Source organism: Drosophila subobscura, chromosome O (genome assembly GCF_008121235.1).
Source record: "Drosophila subobscura isolate 14011-0131.10 chromosome O, UCBerk_Dsub_1.0, whole genome shotgun sequence".
NCBI classification, from domain to species: Eukaryota; Metazoa; Arthropoda; class Insecta; order Diptera; family Drosophilidae; genus Drosophila; species Drosophila subobscura.
The window spans coordinates 14,778,944-14,799,192 of NC_048533.1; the positions used below are offsets into that span (position 1 = coordinate 14,778,944).

Consider the following 20,249-nt stretch of genomic DNA (forward strand, 5'->3'; position numbering starts at 1 on the left):
GCCACATTTTTGTGTGCATTTTTCACGGTCGTTAACTGAATCAGAGCAAATTGTTTATTGATTTCTGGCAACCACACATGATGGGGTGCATGGTGGGTGGTCTACTGTCCACGTATGCCTCGGACTGGCTGCCCATGACGACGCTCTTGACACTTGACCACAACATTCTCTCGTGTGTGGAAAGTGGACACGTCCGTACGACCACATATGACAGTCGCAGGAACATTTTTGACGCGTTTGGTGTGCAACTAGCCCAAAATTTAAACCCCGAAAATGAAGAATCAGCAAGTTTTGGTGGACTATTGGACGATGCTGAAGACCTCAGGGCTGTGCCTGCTGCTGGCATTCTGTGGCTTTGTGTTGATCAAGTAGGTGCAAGGGCTCACTGCTAAAGTCTTCTTTTAACTCCATTTCTATACCAGAATGGTGCAGACTGTGTTCTGGTTGCCGGGACACCTGAAGCAGAACCAGCAGCGTCTGGAGGAAATGGCCCAGCAGTATGCCAAGGAGCTGGGAGACGATGAACGGGCCGAGATTGAGAAGCTCTTCAACAGCAACGAACCGCTGTCGGAGGAGCGCATCAACCAGTTGCTGGACAAGCCGGAAAAGTCAGCGGAGCCCAAGAAGGAGCAATAGAACAATCGAATTTTATATTTATATTTGTATTTTAGATGTATAATCGATATTACTTGATACATTTTCTCTAGTTCTTACATGTTTTTTGCATATCGTATATGTAACACACAACAAAACAATCAATCGGTTAGCCAATCCATTAATAATGCACAAATGTTCAATTACTGCGTGGGGGAGCGGGGGGAACGTCTAATAAGTGTTATTATTGTGTCTGCTGTTTGCTCTACTGATATATGCGGACTCAGAGCCCATTCCTGCTTCATTTTCCACTAAAAACCAAAAGCGAAGATTCACCGCTCCAACCTCAATGTTCCTAACTAACTCATATCAAATATAAGCAATCAATTTCAATGCAGTAAATATTCTAAAGCTCAAACTTGGGCAAGTCTCTCGCTGCTGTGTGTGTACGTAGGAGAAAACTATATATCACGATAATCTTTTGCTATATTACATTAAAATCAACTTGGAAGTGCCAATCGATCTACACACACACACACACACAATACGTAACATAGGAGGGGGGCAATTCCGAGAGAGCGCATCTTCAATTCTGTTTGCTGTTTAGCTGTTAGCTGATGTGGATTATGCATGTTTACATTTATATAATTTGATTTGTAGATAGATAGATTTATATATTATATATTCTGATAACTTGTTGCTCTACTGGCTACTGGGAGTATGCATTGGAAGCCTGTAAAACGGATTGGCCAGATTAACGCGCGCTGCCGGCAGCAGTTCCGGATGCTCGGTCAATGTGTCCGACAAGGCGCTGAGCAGCACTCCTACAAGTTCAGAGATTCATTAATTGAACTTTGTTTTATCTGTGTCGAACACTCACTTAACACTTTCTTCTGCAAGTCGATGGGTATGACGCCTAGGTTGCCCTCGTGCTCTAGGAATTCGGTTAGCTTTTGCAGCTCCATTTGTGCCTCATCGGAGCCATGGGCCAGGGACTGGGCAAACATTACCTAAATAACAGAAGCATAATCAATGGATTGCAGTGCTATCAAGTGTGTTGTGGTACCTTTGCTAGCTTGTAGAGTATCTCCTCCAGGGAGTACTCGTTGTACAGATACTCCACAATCTTGGCACGACCCTCGTCATAGTCCGTGAGCTCTAGGAAATTAGGGGAACAATAAGTAAAGACTCATATTTCAGCTTTCTGGGTGCCCACCTTGTTGCGCCTCATTGTCCATGTCCTTTAGCTTGTTCCAGAAGTTGAAGCTATCAAAGGTTTTCACTGGCCCAGCACCTGCCAGCGGGGCATGCACATCGGGGAAGGGTTTCTCCGTAGTTGTGCTCGTGGTACTGGTAGTCGTTGTGGACGTTGTGGATGTTGTGGAGGGAACTGTGGGGATGGGAGGACTATGCCGCTTCAGCTGATTCTGGCGCACCTCTTCGGGGAAGATGCGATTGGCATACGAACGCTGCAGGAACTCAATGCCCAGACGAATGTCCTGCAAGAACTTCAGAGCATTCTCTCGAGTGATCTGCGTAGACAGAGAGAAATGATAAGCAGAAGTTTAAGCAGATACCCGACAAATACCAACCACTCTTCCGCTGACTAGTTCCTCCACGGCCTTGACCACAGCCGTCTCATCGCCCGTCCAGAATATATACTGAGCCATGTCGAAGGAGGAGTACTGACCATTGGGACTGCGCAGTAGACCCTGAACCGTCTGGAAAACAAATTCCCAAAGAGATACGATTAGCAAGAAGCGAAAGTAGGGTGAAACTTTATCAAAATGATAGCATTGAGTAGAAATTTGCGGTGAATGCTGCCAATTGTATTGCCAATCGGTCAATGGTCTGTGATCTGTGATCGAATATCGGTTCATCGTTTATCGATTTGTCATAAAAACCTTGGCCGTTATCTTCGGCGCGCTCGATCTCCGCTCCGTGGTGCGGGCCACCACATCGAAGATGATGTCCCCAATGGTCTCCTTGTTGACGTCGTGCTCGTGGCTCTGTGGTCCTTGGACCACCTTGGGTGGTGTCAGGGCGCTCAGTTCGGTTTCCGCGGCGGCTGCCTCGATATTTTCTGGCTCAGGCTCGGCTTCGGGTTTGTGTTCAGCTTCAGCTCCAGTTTCAGCCTCCGCCTCTGGTTCGGGCTGCGGTTCGGGCTGCGGTTCGGGCTGTGGTTCCTCAGGTGGTGCTGGAGTGGTCGTGGTTGTCGTTGTCGTTGTGGTTGTTGTCGAGGATGTTGGCAACACCTCCGGGTTTTGGCCGAAGGCTAGACGAGCTGCACCGTAAAATGCCTGTTGGTTTTTGGGTGGTTTCGTGGATATACACTTGGATTTTCAAAAGACACATTTGGGTGTTTACAAGGCGTAAGAGAGAGAGGAGGAGGAAGAGCCAGACTACCGACTGGGAGTAGGGCTGGGGCGCTGGGGTGCTGGGTCTGGGGCTTACCTTGGCATGCACCGTCGGCTCGACCACCGTCTTGATGGCCGTTTTCGGCTCCTCCAGCTGCGACCGTTCGCTCTCCTCCTTCGATGTGGCCGTTGTGGTTGTGGTAGAGGTACTTGTGGTGGTTGTGGTCGATATCAGCGGCGTGGCCACCTCCAGCTGTCGCTCCAGATCCGGCAGAATGTTCACGTTCGCACTTTGTTGGGGCTCGGGGGCGGCACCATCCTCAACGCTCTCCTTGGTGGTGGTGGTGCTGGTGTGGGCAGTGCCGTCGTGGTTCCGCTTGCTCACACCCATCTGCTCCTTCCGCAACTGATCCAATTCGCCGACATCGTCCTCGATTTGGGGGAAGACCGCATCGCTGCGCTTAACGGCGTGTGCTTGATGCGAGGGATCTATGGGTGGGGGAGGGAGCTTGATTAGCACAAAGTTCACGCCGGTGCCGGATCTCTATGCTCACTGTAGATGTAGGGCAGCAGGGCCGGGTAGGCCTGCGCTAGGCCAAAGCACGCCAGCAGGAAGATGGCCACCAAGTTGCTTGTAAACATGCCGCCGAGTATTCCAGATCTGAAAGTCGCATTAGACGTAATTTATTCGATTGCCAGTGAAGACTCACACTAACGGAAAGATGAAACGGCCCCAAAAAGGAAACACAAACACAAACACACACACACAAACATATGCAAATCACGCTAAAAATAACACAAGAAATCGATAAAAAAGCAAAACAAGAAAATGGCCAAAGTAAAGCAGTAAAAGAATATAAAGCAAGTAAGAGCAAAGTAAGCGGCAACTCGACTAAAAGATACTCTCTACTAGGCAGTGCCACTTGGAAATCAACAGGCGCAAGCCTGCACAATAATAACTGTAATTTGTAACTGCTTAACCGACGTGTAATCAGCAGTGGAGAAGAATATCAATAATAAGTTACTGTGTCAAGGGCTCTCCCTCCTCTTGCTACAATTGCACATCTGACGAGCGCATATGCCCATTGCTCCACAAATAACGGGTATAGAAAGAGGCGAAGCAAGGAGACGGACAACAACAAAGCCACAAACATGCCAACTTTTGCTCCCACTGCGCCATCAAATTCACACACACACAGCACACACACCAGAGAGAAAGCTTTTCTTTTGGCGTGAATTGAGTAAATTGGCCGCATAAGCGAATTATCGATGTCATTGGAGCAGCGGAACACTTAAGCACGTTTTGGAATCCCCCTTGTGGGGCGATATAAAACGGCCGCCCCAGAGACAGAGACAAGTGCTTGCAGCGCTGCTGCAATTGCACCATAAACACATACACAACACAAGCGCACACAGGCACACACAAGTACAAACAAGAACGCGCACGCTTTGGCCGCAAAGCACTTTATCGAACAAATAAGTTTGCATTCTAGAATATCTCGGAAAAGTATGCTACAAATGAGCCTTTAGTTAACAAAATTTACAAATATTTGGCAATTGGCAAAACTTTTTCAAGCCAATGGAATTTTTACCTCGCAGACTTAATAGAAAGAAAACACGTCCGTTGCGTTCGAAGGGAGAAAATGTATAAAGCCAGCAGCAGTACCGTTAGCACTGTTAGTCCGACAAGGTATAAGAAACAAGAGTGTGATGGGCCTTAGGACGCTCTCTTTAAGGGACCAAAATGTTCTCTTTCATGCTCTTTACCTAATATTCATATGTGCAAGTTATATTAAGCATGCCGCTAATTAGCCCAACCAATCATTGCTTTGGCATACCGAAAACAGTTGCACAGAATTAAAACACTGCTTAAATAGCCTTTAAGTCATAATAATATGTGTATCTGAGATAACTTGCATAGATTGAAATCAATAAATATATGTAGAACGATTAAAATGTTACAATTAGCAGCCCCAAACCTACACACAAACACTAATTTACGCTCTCCACAGCATACCCTGAAACACCTTTCGTCCACCCAGTTCACCTGCGACCAGGTGCACTTTTTGTTTTGGCTTCTTTGCGAAAGCTTTGGAAGCTTTTAAAAGAAAATTGTGCCAGACGAGGCGCTGATTCCATCTGATTGTTTGAATGCTCTTGCACAAAACAATTAAAAGAGGAAGCATTTAAAAATAAGGCGTAACAAGCATACTAAAAATATATCGAGTTCGACTACATTCCTTGCTGGTTCAAAGTAACCATTGTTTACATTATCCATTTACCAACAAGTTTTCTTAGATTTATTACATTAAGAACTCTACGAGAGGGAACATAACTAACTGCAGCCAGGGAATGGTTCCACCCGGTTCTTGCGGAGCACAAACTGTATTTTGCGGTTCATGTCTTCATTGTAGATGGCTTTGCACTTCTCAAAGTTGACACGGCGACGCACCTAAAATAGATCAATCAGAATTATCCATGGTTCGCTTGGACATGTTTGGGCGCAAGGCACTCCACCCACCTGGTAGGGCTTCTCGTAGAAACGCGTGCGGCGAAACTGGTCTAGAATCTCCTCCTTTCCCAGCACGCGATTGAGCATGCGACAGGCCTCTTCCACATTGTTATTTTGCACGAGCACTGTGCGAGCCAGGAACTGGACGTGCCTCATGGTGTCCGGATCCAAGTTTTATTTCAGTTTTCAAAGAATAAATGAAAACAAATGTTTATTAAGTAATCAGGCGGCAGTGGTTCGATGTTGCTTCGCGATAATCATCGATAGTGATTCATTTGAGCCGTGTGGGTTCAGGAACCATTTTCACTTATCGCCCAAAAGTATCGACTTATTTTTACCCTAACCTTGCGTACATTTACTTGTCTGGGCCGCCTGACCTGTTGTAAGAACCCCTTTTTCACTCCAAATTCCAGATTGGTAGAATTCATCGATAAGTCCTCGGTCACACTTTGACCGTTTAGGCGCAGAGAGTATTACCCTGACCATCAAATGAAAAATTCGAATACAAATTTGTACCAATAAAAATTAGTATGTATAATACGAAAAATGGATTCTTCAATCGGATTTAGGTATTGTTTCAGTGTTAAAAGTCTTTACAAGCTAGTAAAATCAAATAGAACATCAAAAACGTGAATGGCATTTAAGACTACAGAATATTTTGAAAATGCAATGGTATATTTTATCGATAATTCGGATTTCACACTTAGGGCTGTCAAATATTTAAAAAATATCATATCTGTGATATATTTTCCTTGCAAAAAGTATCAAAATAATATAAAAAATATATCACTGCAAACATATGAATATATTGATATTTTGGGAAAAAAAAATCACGATATAAATATTTTTATTTTAAAAAAGATATCGAAATATTGATATTTTAATATATATTTGACAACCCTAGTTTCTTTCCAAGCGTGGCGGCCATAGAAAAAGTAGTCAAAAGATAAAAATTGTTGTAAAACTGTAGTCATAGAAGAAATTATTAACAGCAAAAGTTCGTTTTGCTAGACACTCGAATACACTGCAGCGGTTGATTTCAAAGGTGAGTGGCGATGCGCCGAATAATTCCATTCGTCTGCACTGGCAGACTTCGTTTTGCATTCTCATTGTGTGTGTATTTGGTAGACTTCCCTTACCTTTCCACTTTTGTTAAGTAATCAGCGGTAATTAAATTTTCCTTTGCCAGCAAGCTGGGCTAGAAAAAACGCATTTTATACATTATTTGGTAAAATCGATTGAACTTGTTCTTTTCGTCCTCCTCTGTGCCTCGTTCGTGTTCGTGCAAATTATTCTGACGCAGCGTCTTGCGCGGCACATGTTTGTACCTAGCACACACACAAAGGCATTTTTCTTCCAATGGGTGTGCGTGTGTGTGTGCATGTACTTAACTTTATTTAGCGAAATTTTATTGGCATGGTTCTCAAAAACCAGGAAGGCCAATCAATAGAAAATCCACAAAGTAGTTTTTGCATTGCCCTTTATTCTGCTTTTCACCTTTGTCAAAGTTCTGCTGGTGATTTTTTTCTTTCTTTCATTATCGTGCTCTTCTTTGCGGTCGCCGTTCGCAACGGCGCTGTTGACCAGGGCTGCTGAACGCTGACGAAATTTTCTAGAAACTCTCGTATTTGTGTGTGTGTGTGTGTGTGCCCGTGTCAGCGTTCGTTGAGCAGAGGGGCAGGGATGTGAGGCAGCGGCGTCAGCTGCTCGTGGGTCGCTGACGGGCATATTGAAATAGAAAAACTTCTAGAAAACGTGGACTGCGTCGCATTTTTCGCGTACTACAGCTCGGCGTTGACCTTGAACCGGGCCTACCGGAAGTAGCACAACTGAAATGTAGATCAAAGCAGAATAAAAATCGCCGCCCGAGGGCGAGGGCATAGTTTAACCCCATAGTAATCACCCATTTTACCTCTGCTTCCAGCTAAACAGGTTCGATCTATTGGTACAAGATGGTCAAGGAAACTGGGTACTACGATTTGCTGGGCGTGAAGCCGAACGCAACTCCCGAAGAGCTGAAGAAGGCCTACAGGAAGCTGGCCCTCAAGTACCATCCCGACAAGAACCCCAATGAGGGAGAGAAATTCAAAGCCATCTCGCAAGCGTACGAAGTGCTGTCGGACGTGGACAAGCGTCAGGTGTACGACGATGGTGGCGAGGCGGCCATCAAGAAGGGCGGTGCCGACTCTGGCGACTTCCGTAACCCCATGGACTTCTTTGAGAAGTTCTTCGGTGCCGGATTCGGTGGTGGCGGCGGTGGTGGACGACGTCGCGAGCGACGCGGCAAGGATGTGGTGCACCAGATGTCGGTGCAGCTGGACGAGCTGTATAACGGCGCCACGCGAAAGCTGCAGCTGCAGAAGAACGTGATTTGTGACAAGTGCGAGGGCCGCGGTGGCAAGAAGGGCAGCATCGAGAAGTGCGGCAACTGCCGGGGCAATGGCGTGGAGGCGCGCGTCCAACAGATTGCACCTGGCATCATGCAACACATCGAGCAGGTGTGCCGGAAGTGCTCTGGCACCGGCGAGGTCATACAGGAGAAGGATCGCTGCAAAAACTGCACCGGCCGGAAGACGGTGCGCGAGCGCAAGGTGCTGGAGGTGCACATCGAGAAGGGAATGCGGGATGGTCAGAAGATAGTATTCACAGGCGAGGGCGATCACGAACCCGACTCACAGCCGGGCGATATCATTATACTGTTAGACGAGAAGGAGCATTCAATCTTCGCACATGCCGGCCAGGATCTTATGATGAAGATGCCGCTGCAGCTGGTGGAGGCGCTGTGCGGCTTCCAGCGCGTGGTCAAGACACTGGACGGTCGTGATCTGGTCGTGGCCACGCAGCCCGGCGAAGTCATTCGCCACGAGATGACCAAATGCATCTCGGAAGAGGGCATGCCCATCTTCAAGAACCCAATGGAGAAGGGAATGCTGATCATTCAGTTCGAGGTGATCTTCCCCGATGTGATCAACCCATCAGTGGTACCGACGCTCAAGCAATGCCTGCCACCGGCCCCAGAGGTCGACATTCCATTCGAAGCAGAGCAAACGGTTTTGGTAAGTAGATAATGCAGATAGGTTTAATCTCCGTTTGGCCATTTTGCTGATACCAATTGTTTCTTTTTTAATCATTTGCCCCCAAAACAGGAGGACTTTGATCCCAAGCAGCGCCGCCAGCAACACCAGCGCATGGCATATGACGAGGACGATGGCGGCTATCAGGATGGCCCCCGCGTCCAGCAGTGCACATCAAGCTAAGCGGTTATACATACTTACATACTTAGTAACCCCCAGAAACACCCCAAAAGCCCAATCAACCCATATGTAAACGGCGTGCAAGCGCTTTACCCCACCACCCCTAGATCCCGAACACCAACCACACTGTAACTAAAGCTTGCGATGGCCGAAGAACACCCGACACAGACCCATGTTGCATGTTGCATTGTACTACTCCACAAACACTACACTACAATACAACAATATACACAACACAACATATACGAAAAGTAAAACCAATACAGAACATAAGGTTATTTCTTCATCTGGCTCTACGAGATATGAAAAATGCTACGATAACGATATTTAGTCTAGGTCTAAATCAATGGAAACACTTATCAGATGTGCACTATGTCTATAACGCGTGGTTGTTCAAGAAAGAAAACACTAACGAGAATTATATCTTCTTCTGCATACGTTTATGTTGAGTTACCGATTGTCATCGATGAACCCGAAGAAACTGAAACTGAAACTCTGATACCGCTAACAGCAAAGCAGCCGCCACTAGAACCGTATCTAAGAAACAACGTCTAGCAACAAGTTTAAGTTATTTAATTCCAGCATAAATAAAAGCGTTAGTTTAAACGGATATAACAAATAAATAATTAATACACACAATTTCAACTCAATCCTGTGTACTCTTTTCGTTTTGCAAGTGCGCAAGTGTTATCTATCCTATCATCACTTATCGCTGCACCGTCACCCAAAATAATGATTCACACGCCCCCTAAAATCACTTATAATATGGTTTAATTATATGCGTATGAGTTGCGCACAGCAATGGAGGGGATTTAGTCTGGTTAAACATTACTCGGAGGAGTCTTTGTAGATAAGGTGGATGGGCTGTCTGTTTTCAATGACTGGGCATGTGTAGGCGCTCCCGGCATTCATTGTGCATTGAAGATGAATATTCCGCAAGTCCAAAATTCGTTTGACGGCCTGCTATTACAGTCAAAACAATTCTAATTTTGTGTCAAAAGTTTATTTACAACAAAATGGGAAGAAAGCACCACAATTACGAGCAGCTTAGCATGGAAAGGGGGAGAACTCAAGTTACTAACTAGTTCGCAAAGTTACGCAAAGCGGCTACCACGCCTGTGCCGTAGTTCAGTTTACTCTCGACTCTTTCCCAGGCCTGCTCCTGCACCTGCGAAACGGAGCGCAATGCGCGTACCAGATCGGGGGACTCTGTCAGGGCGAGGCCGTGCGAACGCAGAAATACGCTCAGGTAGGATTGGGCCAGCTCAAAGTTGAGGTTGGTGCTAAACATGAACTCGATGAGTTTGAGGAACTGCACCATGGCCAGTAGGGTGCCGCCGGCCTCCGGATGCAGCGATTTGATCTCAAAGTCGATCATCGAGGGACCCAGTTGGATTATGTGCGTCACGGCGGGATTGAAATCGCTGCTACTGGCAGTTTCCTCCAGTAGCTGGCCGAAGGTGGTCAGATTGTTGAGCGTGGAGGCTTGTAGGATGCGGGAGCTGTCTTTGTCTGAGGCCGCATTGGACACATCGAAGCGCATCTCCAGGCCAGACACGGTGGGCAGGAAGAAGGGCGCCTGTTTCGGTGCCTTCGGTGGGGCCTTGGGCTTGTTGCGCTGCTTTATAAGCTCCAAGTCCAGAAGATTTTGCCAGCGTGAGGCAGCCAGACCCGACAAAGTGATCAGCTCTGGTGACAACTGTTTTGGCGTCTCATATTGAGCATCGATCGTCTCGCCCAGTTCCTCATCATCCCCATCGATTTCCAGCTCCTTCATGCCATCCTCCAGGTCCATGGCATCGCAAATGTTTGTGGGCAGACCGACATATGGAGCTGGCTCGTGTGGGTCAATGGAACGCAAGGAAATCTGATTGAAAAGGGTCTTGTTGGCCCAAAGGTAGATGCCCAGCAGATTGACGTGAGCCGTGGCCAGAAAGTCGCCATTGGGAGACATGCTCAGCGAGACGCAAGGCCGCTCGACACGGAAGTGATCAATCATATACGAGGAGGGTATGTCCCACACCTTGATTGTGGAGTCCATGGCCGCTGTGATGAGCCAACGGCTGTCCGGACTGAAGGTGAGATCGTTCAGTTTGGCCGTGTGGCCCACAAACTTTCGCACAATCACACGAGTGTGCATGTCGATCACGTACACCTTGAAGGTCTCCAGTCCAATGGCCAGCATGGAGCTCTCTCGGTGCTGTCGCATTATCGAAATTCCATCCGCCAGACGCAGCACGGCCACAGGTTTGTCAACTGCAGAAGGAAGAGAATTTAATCAAATAATTTAAACAATTCTCGAGGGCAATTACCCTTTCCCTTGAAGGGCCAGAACTTGAGCAGTCCCTCCGAGCAGCCAGAAATCACGCACTGATTGAGATTGTCGCTGGCCAATCCTCGCACGGCCTTCGTGTGGGCCGGCGCACCGTATCTGGCGCGATGCAGTCCCGACTGAATGTTAAAACGCTCGATGTCGCCGCTGCTGTATCCAATGATCACAAAGTTGCCGCAGTGCGTCAGCACAATGCAAGTCGTTTCGCTCTCAAAGTTAACGCGGTTCTTGTTTTGGAACTGCTTCGGCACCAGGCGGTGCTCACCCATGCGGTTCTTGTCAAACGTCCAAGTGGTGGTCTGTATGATGCCTGCATGAATGGCGGCTATGTTGTCCCATTCCTTCTCGCGTGCCGTGTCCGATGTGAACTCTAGAATCGGCGGCATGCTGTACTTGTCGAACTGAAAGCGATCTGCAAAAAGGAAATTACTGTTTGAGAAACTTTTAATGCCTTCGGGCATCACTCTAACTCACTCTTATGCTTGGTGGCCTTTGGGTTGTAGGAGGCCCTGCCCATGCTCTTGTTCAGTGACTCGGAGAGTGTGGAAAAGACCCGCAAAGTGCTGTCCTCGCCGGAGGAGAGTATGGAGACGCCGGAGCTGCCATGGTAACGTATGCATAGCGGTGGCTTGGTGTGCCCCTCACGAATGCGCAACTGGCGTGCGCCACCGTCCGGCATATCAAATACAAAGAGCTTCATGGAGTTGTCCGGGGAGGTGGTGAACACGACTGGCTCGCTGGGAAAACAGATGGCCGTGGTGACCTGCTGCTCATGGGCCTGCAGCTGGCCGGCCAGCTTGCGCTCCTCCAGATTCCAGAAGGCCATGTAGCCGTTTCGGCAGGCCGACACCAGAATGGGTGGACCGTCCGTGCGGAATGCTAGACTGGTGACCACGCCCCAGTCCTGCTTGAAGGCCATAAGCACCTCGTCGAACTTCAGATTCAGCACGATGATGGCGCCATCGCCATGCCCCACAGCCACCACGTCCAATGCGGGTGCCGGCTCTATGCACGTCACGCGGCTCTCGTGGTGATTGAAGGTGCACACAATGCTGTTCTTCTTGATGTTTAGGATCTTGATCTGGCCCTGCCGCGAGCCCAGCACTATCTTGTTGATGTATGTGGGTGGATGAGCCACAGCCGTGATCTGGAACTCCTCCACCTTGAACGGCACCTCGAGGTACACATCCTCGCTGAAAATGTTCCACACTTTCAGCACATTTTCGTGGTCCACGGCAATCAGATTCGAGCCGAACGGCAGCAGAAGGTGCACATCCCGGTTGTGGCCACGATACACATGGCGTATGTGCTTGCCGGCTCGCCAGGCGTAGATGCACTTGTTGCTCGCCGTGTACGTGTGCAGCCTGTCGGTGGCCAGTGCCGTAATCTCGTCCGGGTGCAGGCCGCTCACATGCAGCAGTCGGAAGTGGCTGGCAGTGTACACCTGGAAGGAGCGCCCGATGCATGTGATCACCAGCGTGTCTCTGCGGCGCTGCACGTACCGCGTCACGGCGGGCACTTGGTTGCTCACATAGCCCAGGGCTCGGTTGCGGCGAAAGATTTTGCTGCTCTCCTTGAACACGGCCCGTGGCTCCGATTCCTTATTGTCCTCTGTCATGCTGTTTATTTGTTTTTCAGTTGTATTTTGCAGTTTTATTCGATTTTTAGCATGCCGCGGAATGTTTACATCGGAGCACGTGGAACGCAGACGGAATTATCGATAAGATATATCGCAAAACACTCAAAAATATACCAAGATATACCATACAATTTTCAAAATATACCATAAATACACCATAAATCATAATTAATTTCCCTCGACTTTGCTGTTCTATTTAATATTACCAGCTAGTTAGGATTCTTAACGCTTAAACTATAATTTTATCCAATTCATCATCCAATTATCCATAAGTCTGTCTAGTTTGTATGACCTATTTTTATTGGATTAATGGCAAATTCAGCTTCAAGCTGAAAAGGTCAACAGTAAAATTGGTATAAAACTTAAGGTTATTTGACTACAGGCTGCTTGTCAACCCGTGGTATGGGTCTTTGGATACCCTTTTTTCATTAATAAATGTTAAAAGCCCAATCTATACACTAGTTTAGTTAATTATTCTTTTCTCAGTCCGTCAGTAATGTTTTAGTAATGTCATACGACCATAGCATGCAAATAAAGAAGCGTTTCCCAGCACCTCACATTGAATGTCAGAGTGACCCTAAACACAATCGCCTCGTGGCATAAAGCTAACTGCTACGAAGGCCATGGCGGCCAAAGAAATATTAATAAAATTAAAATTATTTTGTTTCACCAAATTCATTCTTACACTTGACGCAAAATGTTGACATGTGAAATAAAAAACAGCAATAATTTAGATTTTGTTGCTTCTCTAGCACGTTAGCTTATTTATTTAACCACTTGTATTATAATAAATGGAATCTCTTGTGAACATATTTTTTTTAGGTTGCATTGTCATAATATAACATTTATACACTTATAAAGATTAACATACATATACAATATACCTTCCGGTCTCCAAGCTGTGGTTGGTGCCGTGCAGTATGGATTATTTATTTTATATTTAAATTAAAAATTACAGCTACATATGTATAGTCTTTCGCTTTCCTCGTAAATAAACATAAATAATGTGTAGTGTAATATTGAAACACGATGTAATTGCATTTGATCGGTTTTATTCATCTGTCTTTTTTTTTTTTGTGTACTGAAATTCTTACCAGCCCCTTAAAAATTTCAGTTACTTTTTTTTGCTGTTTGTTGTGATGCGCTCTAAGAGTTTTTTTCGAAGCAGATTTTGCGCGTATTTGTAGACATTTATCAAACATTTCCTATACATGTTGCGAAAAGTAGGTAAATAACACTCATATCATAGTAATTGTTGCTCCACTTTCACTTTACTTTTGTTGCTGTGTTGGTGCAGGGTGTAGGCTACAGGGTGTAGGTGACAGGGTGTAGAGTGCAGCGTGTTCGTGTTGGTGTTGGATCGGGTGTTTACTGTTACTGTTACTGTTGCTGATGATGCTTATGCTGTTGTTGTTGTTGTTGGTGCAGTACGGCCATGTGGGTTGGTTCGTGTTGTTGTCAGTGGCTTAGTTCAGCGCTGCGTCGCGATTGAACAGCTCTCCGGAGTTGGTCAGTGGATAATCCAGTTCGTTCAAACGTGCAGCCGGTCGTCGTGGGCGATTAAACTGTAAAAGGTGAGCCGAAGCCATTCGTTAGTCGTGCCGAAGCGGGGGGAAGAGCGTAACCCACACCTACCCATGACTTCATAATTTTGTAGAGCGCCTGACGTGCGGGGTAGTCATCAAAGTCGCCCTCGGGCAGTGCCTGTGCCTGTTCATTTGGCGCCAGCATCGGCAGCAAGCCATTTGGACGCACATACTCCTGCTCGGCTGCAGAGTCGCCCGCACCGGTGCCTGTGCCGCCGGAGTTCAGGGAGCGTTTGCCGTGGCCGCCATAGCACACATGGCCGTAGGCCTGGCAGCCCTCTGCAAGATCGAAAATGAATTAGCCATCAGGCAAGTGACCAAGAAATTGCAATTGCTGCTGGATGGGACGACTAATCGATTTTAGTGCACACATCCAGGGAGCCCAGACCCTCCCAATCCTGTGCTGTGGCACGACCTGTGCGTGTGCGTGAGCTCTCCCCGCACAAAGTTTGTACCATTACGAGCACATATGTGGGTCGGGTCGGGTCGGTTCGGTGGCAGATAGACTGCCTGACTGTCGCTCTCACTGCCAAAATCTTTAATCGCTTGCCAATGCTCGGGAGAGACCTTATCTTGTGATAACCATTTGACCTCCCACTGCTCGTTTCCCGCTCCCGCTCCACGCTCCCCGCTCCCCGCTCAGTCGAGCGTCTGGGAGCACAACTTTTTGACTGCCTGCCTGCCTGCTATTTTTGAATTTCCGCCCACACGGGCAGGGACACACATAAATTGTACCCTCGCTGCACTCGAGGGAGTTGTCTTTGACTGTATTTAAATGTAACTTGTTGGCTAGGGTATCTCCCGCTTCGACTTTGACTTGTCGTGCCTTAAATTCACTTTGGGAGCAGACGCACCCAAACGGCCTGCCAACTCGTAAATGCCATTTCAAAAGGCAATCAAATCGAAAAGTTTTTGGTAATTGATGCGAACTGGGATTCAGATGATCATCCAATTATGTTCGTACATAAATATACACATGTAAGGCCAGATTCTACAAACCGAATGAACGAGAATTTGCAATCAAAAGTGAACAAACAATTAAAACGGAATTGTGTCAAGTTGCTGCTTGATAATGCAATAAAAATATACGAAAATGTATTCCCAATTTATGTTAAAATTGTTATGAAATGGAATACGTTGCAGTACCCCTTCCATGGCTGTCCTTCATCTAGCATTGTGACAGTTTCCTGCTCTCAAGTGCGTTGTTCCCCCTCTAACATTCTTCTGATGGGAATGACTTCTGTAGGAGCAATGGGGCAATGGAAAATGCACAGCTTATGGCCCCCTTTTGCAGCCACTTGCCTGGCGCACCTTCACAGCCAATTGCCACTTGCCACTTGCCACTTGCTGCATTGCCGCAGCTGCATAAACAAAGACTCTGGGGGTCCATGTCAATGGCTGTCGCTGGTAGGACGCCGTTTGTTTGTCTTGCATTAAACTGCAACAATTGATGCCGGCAAGAAGGGTTCTCGGATGTCTGCTCTCTGGATATGTCACACATTTATGGCTTTGTTTTTCGCTCTTAAATTGAATGGCGATATTCATGGCATCATGCCATAACGAGGCTTTAAAGCTGAACCTAAAGGAGGAACGATACTCACTTTTCGCCTGGCTTTGTTGTGCGGCCAGGACCACGGTGCAGATGACAACCAGCAGCAGCGAAATTGTGGAATTCATGATAGCTGTAATAGATAGAAAGGGGGAAGGAGAGTTAGCGAGAGTGCTGGCACCTGTTGAGGCCTGCAAATGACAGAGCAAACGCGGCCCCGTGGGGTGTGCCACACACTAATTAGGAAATCCGAACACACGGGGAAAGGGTCAGAGTCAGAGGGAGAATCAGAATTCAGAAATCACACAAGTCAGCGGCATGGCAAATATGCATTTAGGCAGCTAATCCTGGGCCGCAAAAACTTTTTGAACTATGATTTATGTAACGCCCACACACACACACACACACACAGGCACACACACACAGGCACACACACACACACACTGTCGAAGACAACAAAGACAATTAACTTGAGGGCAAACGTGAAAGCTTCACAAAATGTTTGTTTATTACGTGCTTTGAATTCCCAGAAAGATATTCAAAGATAAAACATAAAACTCATTTCAAATGCCGTAACCTGCATGAAGATTTGCTCTCTGTGTGTGTGTCTGTGTGTGTGTGGGCCTAAAACCGAAATTAAATTTTGATTCCAGCTGATGCTCGATGGCTGCCTGATGGATTTTACAGCCCTCACACATCAATCATGTGTGCGTAATTAAGTTTATTAGGAACCGAACCTGGTCGCGTGTCGCACTCGGATGCGACTGCAGCAGTGCCCGGTCTCGAGCGGGGAACTCACTTCACTCACCTCAGCTACACGTAACTACCCTTTGTTTTTCCCTTATTAGTACCTTGTGCCAGCGCCTTGATTAAAGCCCGTTTATCAGCTCGAGTACACTTGGGTTTGAGCTTAGGTTTTTGTTTGTTCGACCGCAATCTGTAGCGCAGGTTCAAGTAGATGGGTTCTATAATCACAGACAGCGGACTGCGGCTTGGGGCGGATGTTTTGTCAGTTTCACTTGATCTCTCAGCACCGCACCATCCCAACAGCCGAATTCTTGAGCACACGATTTCACATTTTCAAGCAACCGCCGGCGACTGAAGCCGAGCGACCGGTACACCGCGATCTATATGCCACATTGGAGGCTCCCGACCCATCCCTGCCGGACTGACTGATAAGCTGCGCGATCTATCTGCCTCGTAATCTGCGCTCAATCCGTGTCACGCGTGCTGCAAGCAGCAACCAGCGAACAGCTCCCAGCTCCCAGCTCCCACCCCCACCACTACTTCTACTCGTTGGCTGCGCCCCATTAACATTTCGATTCCTGTCGTCTGTGCGGTCTATTTTGAGTGGAGGAGCTAAATTTATGGTCAGCCGATAAGTGATTATTAATATGTCGAGTGCTACTGCGGAGCACCCACGCCAGCGAAAACAATAACAGCATTTTCATTACACAAACAACATGATTACCGATGGGGTTCGACCCTGGTTTATCAATTTTCCCAGCGGCAGGCGCAGCCACAGCCGCAGCTATTTAGTCATCATAATAATGCCCTAATGAGTTGGAGTCACTAATACCCTGCCACTAATACCCATTCGTGCGGCTTCTGGGCATCGTAAATCAAACATTTTGTGGAAAAACTTTCCACAGGTGCCGCTGCTGCTGCCGCGAGCGCTGTGGCTCGATTTGGGGGTGCACCCGGCCCATTTCCAATCAACATCTGCCAATGCAAAGTTCATGAACACCCGTTCGATCGGTTTCCGTGTGAAATTTTCTAATCACCAACTGATAATCCGTAGAGAACAAAGCAAAACGTTGCAAATGCAAATGCCTAAACAGGTCAGCCTGCAAAAGCGTGCCTTTGGGCGTGGATGGGAGTTTGGGGACGGGCTAATAGCTATTGAATTTGAAGATAAAGAGATGCACCACGGGGTGTGTTAAGGGTAATTGAATAATTATAATAAATAATTATCTTTCTTTGGTCTGTCAAGCTCAAAGTTGGTGAAAGTGATGGAAAGAGGTAGAAAATGGGAGGGGCACCGGCAACACTAAGCAACAATCGGAGAAGAACTTTCAGGCTGTGGGAGAAAAGTTTTTCTTAACTAAGGAAAGTAAATATCCATGTGATATCATTTATAAATTAATCGACTTATCTACAAGCACTTTCTACACTTATTTAAACAAAATTCTTTACTTTTAGCTGACTCTCAAAAAAAAAATTTTCAAATAAATAACTGAATATTTCATTGAGTAAAGTGTGGCCACTTAATCGGTTTCAAATGGAATATAATTCATCTAGCTATTACTTTTTTTAAGAGCGTTCCACAAGGTAAAAAAAATATTGGGAGTCATACACCAAATACTTCTTTGCGCATTCAACAAATTTAATGCGAAAAAAACGTATTAATTGATTGAAAATCAGTTTAAATCAAACATAAAGCACGTGCATTAGTTGGTTGCTTCATTTTCTTAATATTAATAATGCAAATTAATGACCATTTGCATTTGAATATTCCTTTGTACCATTTTGACAAGTTTATTAATTTGAATATTTATGAATTGAATAAAGATCTAAGATGAACATGCAAATGGTGCAGACACGTAGTGCACCTAATGGAATTGCTTTCAATAATATTTACAATAAATTACCAACTTAAGTTTGTACATATTCGATCCTAATTTCATTATGCTTTGGCAAAGACATGATTATCCTTTTCACATTTATAGTTTGAGTTGTAAAATGTCTCAAATTGCAAGATGCTTCGGCATGTGTACTACGCATAACTGCTGCCGACTATAAACCAATTATAAAGCGAGAGCAAAACTCGGCGAAAGGAGAGTAAGTTCCCAAATCGAGTTAAAGTTACTCCAGAGGCCAAGTTGTTTTGGGGGAAAGAGCAACAAGTCGAGCCACTGGCTGACTGGCTGTCTGACTGCTCCTACGGCTATGCATGATTTATGCAGCTGCCACGACTGTTGACTGTTTGTTGACTTTCAGTAGGAGCGAGCAGCTGCCATCTCAACTCTGTCTTGAGCGATTTTAAGGCCCTTTGCTAGTTTCAACTTTGGGTGCGCCTGGCCCGCGGCATGAGAGTGGATGGGGTGCATTATGAAAAATAAATCAAAGCGGATAATAGACGTCGGAATAGACGCGGCTAATTTGATTCAATTAAATTGAACAAATAAACAAAAAGGCAGAGGGCACACGCCTGGCGCCTCAGGGCGCGTAGCAAATTAGTTGGCCGACAATTAAAGCAAACAAAAGTGCGAGTATCTCGGGCTGGAGTCGGACAGGCTTCGCCCATCTTCGAGTGGGCGCTACTCACCGAGTGCTTGTAATGAGTATAAAGTTGGCAAAGTGAAATAATTTCCAATAATTTTCTTTCGTTCAACACAAACTTTTTTTTTGCCACTTGTTTGCCCACAGATCAGCTTCAGTTTAACGCCGTTGGTACACCTACTTTCACTTCACTGACTTTCTCGTGCTCCTTGGGTCGGCAGGATGGTCCTCGCAGGATGGCAGGATGGCTCTTGTGTGTGTGGTGTGTGTGTGGCTCGATTGCACGCCGGAGTTCTTGTGATGCCGCCGGACGCAGTCAGCCCAGCTTTATACTTCTCGCTGTCTGCCTGTGTGCGTGTGTGCGTGGGTGCGAGCGTGTGTGTGTGCCAAAGCGTGCCAGCCAATCAGCAGCAAGCTGCGAGCCGAATGCCACACGAAGTGCTCGGCAGGCAGCGGGCGCCTAGATGTATGCAATGATATTGGAATTGGGAGCTTGGCGTTGGGTTGGGGCAGCGCGTAAATGCGTGGGAGCTGTAGTGCGGTGGTTCTTGCTGGTGTTGACTATCCTTTGAGCAACGGTCGGGGCAGGGCGGAGCAGAGGCAGACTCTGGTACTGTCCCGGGGAACGTCAAATTAGAGACGCACTCAGATTTATTTGCTCGGCAATGCCTGGGCCTCAGCACGAGCGCGTCACTCGAAAACAGATATGAATACATGAATGAATGAATCCATTTTGCACCTGCACAGCTTGCCACACGCTGACGCTGCTGACGTAGATGCCACGGAGCCGTGGGCCGAATGCACTGTGAACCTTATTACCCCCACAGATGCTGCCCCGCAGTGGAAGCCCACGTGGTGGTTTAATTAGTTTACTGCTCCACATTTGATCGGCTAACTTGAGGTGCACTTTTTCCCTTTAGCTCAGCATATTTCGGCGTAAAGGCAAGTCTCATTCTGCATATCAACAGCGGCCGCAAATTGATTTGCTAATGACTTGTTTACAACAATTAAACGACTCCGCGATAGCCTCCCACCATCCACCCCACATCTGCTGTAATCTATCCGGCGCACTCTCCTCCCTGTTGCTGCCCAGCTCCCAGCCCCAGCAGCACTACCGATTCCAGGAGCTGCCCTGCCCAGCTTA

At 46.9% G+C, this 20,249-nt stretch overlaps 6 protein-coding genes across 11 annotated transcripts; 2 read left to right on the forward strand and 4 right to left on the reverse strand.

The window, feature by feature from the left end:
* The first annotated feature begins 170 nt into the window (after positions 1–170).
* LOC117899120 lies at positions 171–665 on the forward strand. Its single transcript, XM_034808913.1, has 2 exons — positions 171–368; positions 423–665. Exons 1-2 carry the CDS (start codon positions 274–276, stop codon positions 634–636), a joined length of 309 nt encoding a protein of 102 aa, XP_034664804.1. The 5' UTR covers positions 171–273; the 3' UTR covers positions 637–665.
* Positions 666–688: 23 nt separating this feature from the next.
* Positions 689–4,649, reverse strand: LOC117899115 (mucin-5AC). Of its 3 annotated transcripts, none has more exons than XM_034808903.1 (9): positions 4,544–4,649; positions 3,506–3,612; positions 3,049–3,440; positions 2,499–2,927; positions 2,187–2,315; positions 1,811–2,126; positions 1,661–1,752; positions 1,475–1,604; positions 689–1,418 (listed from the first exon to the last, which is right to left on the reverse strand). In XM_034808903.1, exons 2-9 carry the CDS (start codon positions 3,591–3,593, stop codon positions 1,297–1,299), a joined length of 1,698 nt encoding a protein of 565 aa, XP_034664794.1. In that variant the 5' UTR covers positions 3,594–3,612; positions 4,544–4,649; the 3' UTR covers positions 689–1,296. The 3 variants fall into 3 exon arrangements, with proteins under 3 accessions (XP_034664794.1, XP_034664795.1, XP_034664796.1); XM_034808904.1 differs by having other exon boundaries at positions 2,499–2,894; positions 4,544–4,648; XM_034808905.1 differs by lacking the exon at positions 2,499–2,927 and having other exon boundaries at positions 4,544–4,648.
* A 579-nt stretch (positions 4,650–5,228) lies between these two features.
* Positions 5,229–5,698, reverse strand: LOC117899122 (28S ribosomal protein S21, mitochondrial). Its single transcript, XM_034808915.1, has 2 exons — positions 5,473–5,698; positions 5,229–5,403 (listed from the first exon to the last, which is right to left on the reverse strand). The coding sequence occupies exons 1-2, from the start codon at positions 5,617–5,619 to the stop codon at positions 5,287–5,289; spliced, it is 264 nt and encodes an 87-aa protein (XP_034664806.1). The 5' UTR covers positions 5,620–5,698; the 3' UTR covers positions 5,229–5,286.
* A 655-nt stretch (positions 5,699–6,353) lies between these two features.
* On the forward strand, positions 6,354–9,356 carry LOC117899117 (dnaJ homolog subfamily A member 4). The gene is made up of 3 exons (XM_034808906.1): positions 6,354–6,508; positions 7,388–8,519; positions 8,610–9,356. Exons 2-3 carry the CDS (start codon positions 7,416–7,418, stop codon positions 8,718–8,720), a joined length of 1,215 nt encoding a protein of 404 aa, XP_034664797.1. The 5' UTR covers positions 6,354–6,508; positions 7,388–7,415; the 3' UTR covers positions 8,721–9,356.
* A 346-nt stretch (positions 9,357–9,702) lies between these two features.
* Positions 9,703–12,757, reverse strand: LOC117899114 (WD repeat-containing protein 36). Its single transcript, XM_034808902.1, has 3 exons — positions 11,524–12,757; positions 11,030–11,461; positions 9,703–10,973 (listed from the first exon to the last, which is right to left on the reverse strand). Exons 1-3 carry the CDS (start codon positions 12,665–12,667, stop codon positions 9,799–9,801), a joined length of 2,751 nt encoding a protein of 916 aa, XP_034664793.1. The 5' UTR covers positions 12,668–12,757; the 3' UTR covers positions 9,703–9,798.
* Positions 12,758–13,723: 966 nt separating this feature from the next.
* Positions 13,724–19,383, reverse strand: LOC117899119 (neuropeptide CCHamide-2). 4 transcript variants are annotated; one of them, XM_034808911.1, is made up of 4 exons: positions 19,287–19,383; positions 15,876–15,956; positions 14,324–14,553; positions 13,724–14,253 (listed from the first exon to the last, which is right to left on the reverse strand). In XM_034808911.1, exons 2-4 carry the CDS (start codon positions 15,949–15,951, stop codon positions 14,155–14,157), a joined length of 405 nt encoding a protein of 134 aa, XP_034664802.1. In that variant the 5' UTR covers positions 15,952–15,956; positions 19,287–19,383; the 3' UTR covers positions 13,724–14,154. The 4 variants fall into 4 exon arrangements, with proteins under 4 accessions (XP_034664802.1, XP_034664800.1, XP_034664799.1 ...); XM_034808909.1 differs by lacking the exon at positions 19,287–19,383 and adding an exon at positions 19,152–19,280; XM_034808908.1 differs by lacking the exon at positions 19,287–19,383 and adding an exon at positions 16,632–16,928.
* Between the last annotated feature and the right edge of the window lie 866 nt (positions 19,384–20,249).

Bases quoted from the DNA above. Each gene is read 5' to 3' on its own strand.
- LOC117899120 (XM_034808913.1), top strand. From the start codon at position 274: ATGAAGAATCAGCAAGTTTTGGTGGACTATTGGACGATGCTGAAGACC. The intron at 369-422 runs GTAGGTGCAAGG...TTTCTATACCAG, and splicing joins TGTGGCTTTGTGTTGATCAA to AATGGTGCAGACTGTGTTCT.
- LOC117899115 (XM_034808903.1), bottom strand. From the start codon at position 3,593: ATGTTTACAAGCAACTTGGTGGCCATCTTCCTGCTGGCGTGCTTTGGC. The intron at 2,928-3,048 runs GTAAGCCCCAGA...TGAAAATCCAAG, and splicing joins AGCCGACGGTGCATGCCAAG to TGTATATCCACGAAACCACC. The intron at 1,605-1,660 runs GTACCACAACAC...TCTGTTATTTAG, and splicing joins TACTCTACAAGCTAGCAAAG to GTAATGTTTGCCCAGTCCCT.
- LOC117899122 (XM_034808915.1), bottom strand. From the start codon at position 5,619: ATGAGGCACGTCCAGTTCCTGGCTCGCACAGTGCTCGTGCAAAATAAC. The intron at 5,404-5,472 runs GTGGGTGGAGTG...GATCTATTTTAG, and splicing joins TCTACGAGAAGCCCTACCAG to GTGCGTCGCCGTGTCAACTT.
- LOC117899117 (XM_034808906.1), top strand. From the start codon at position 7,416: ATGGTCAAGGAAACTGGGTACTACGATTTGCTGGGCGTGAAGCCGAAC. The intron at 8,520-8,609 runs GTAAGTAGATAA...CCCCCAAAACAG, and splicing joins AAGCAGAGCAAACGGTTTTG to GAGGACTTTGATCCCAAGCA.
- LOC117899114 (XM_034808902.1), bottom strand. From the start codon at position 12,667: ATGACAGAGGACAATAAGGAATCGGAGCCACGGGCCGTGTTCAAGGAG. The intron at 11,462-11,523 runs GTGAGTTAGAGT...TCCTTTTTGCAG, and splicing joins AAAGGCCACCAAGCATAAGA to ATCGCTTTCAGTTCGACAAG. The intron at 10,974-11,029 runs GTAATTGCCCTC...TTCCTTCTGCAG, and splicing joins CTGGCCCTTCAAGGGAAAGG to TTGACAAACCTGTGGCCGTG.
- LOC117899119 (XM_034808911.1), bottom strand. From the start codon at position 15,951: ATGAATTCCACAATTTCGCTGCTGCTGGTTGTCATCTGCACCGTGGTC. The intron at 14,554-15,875 runs GTGAGTATCGTT...TCGATCTTGCAG, and splicing joins ACAACAAAGCCAGGCGAAAA to AGGGCTGCCAGGCCTACGGC. The intron at 14,254-14,323 runs GTAGGTGTGGGT...CACCTTTTACAG, and splicing joins ACAAAATTATGAAGTCATGG to TTTAATCGCCCACGACGACC.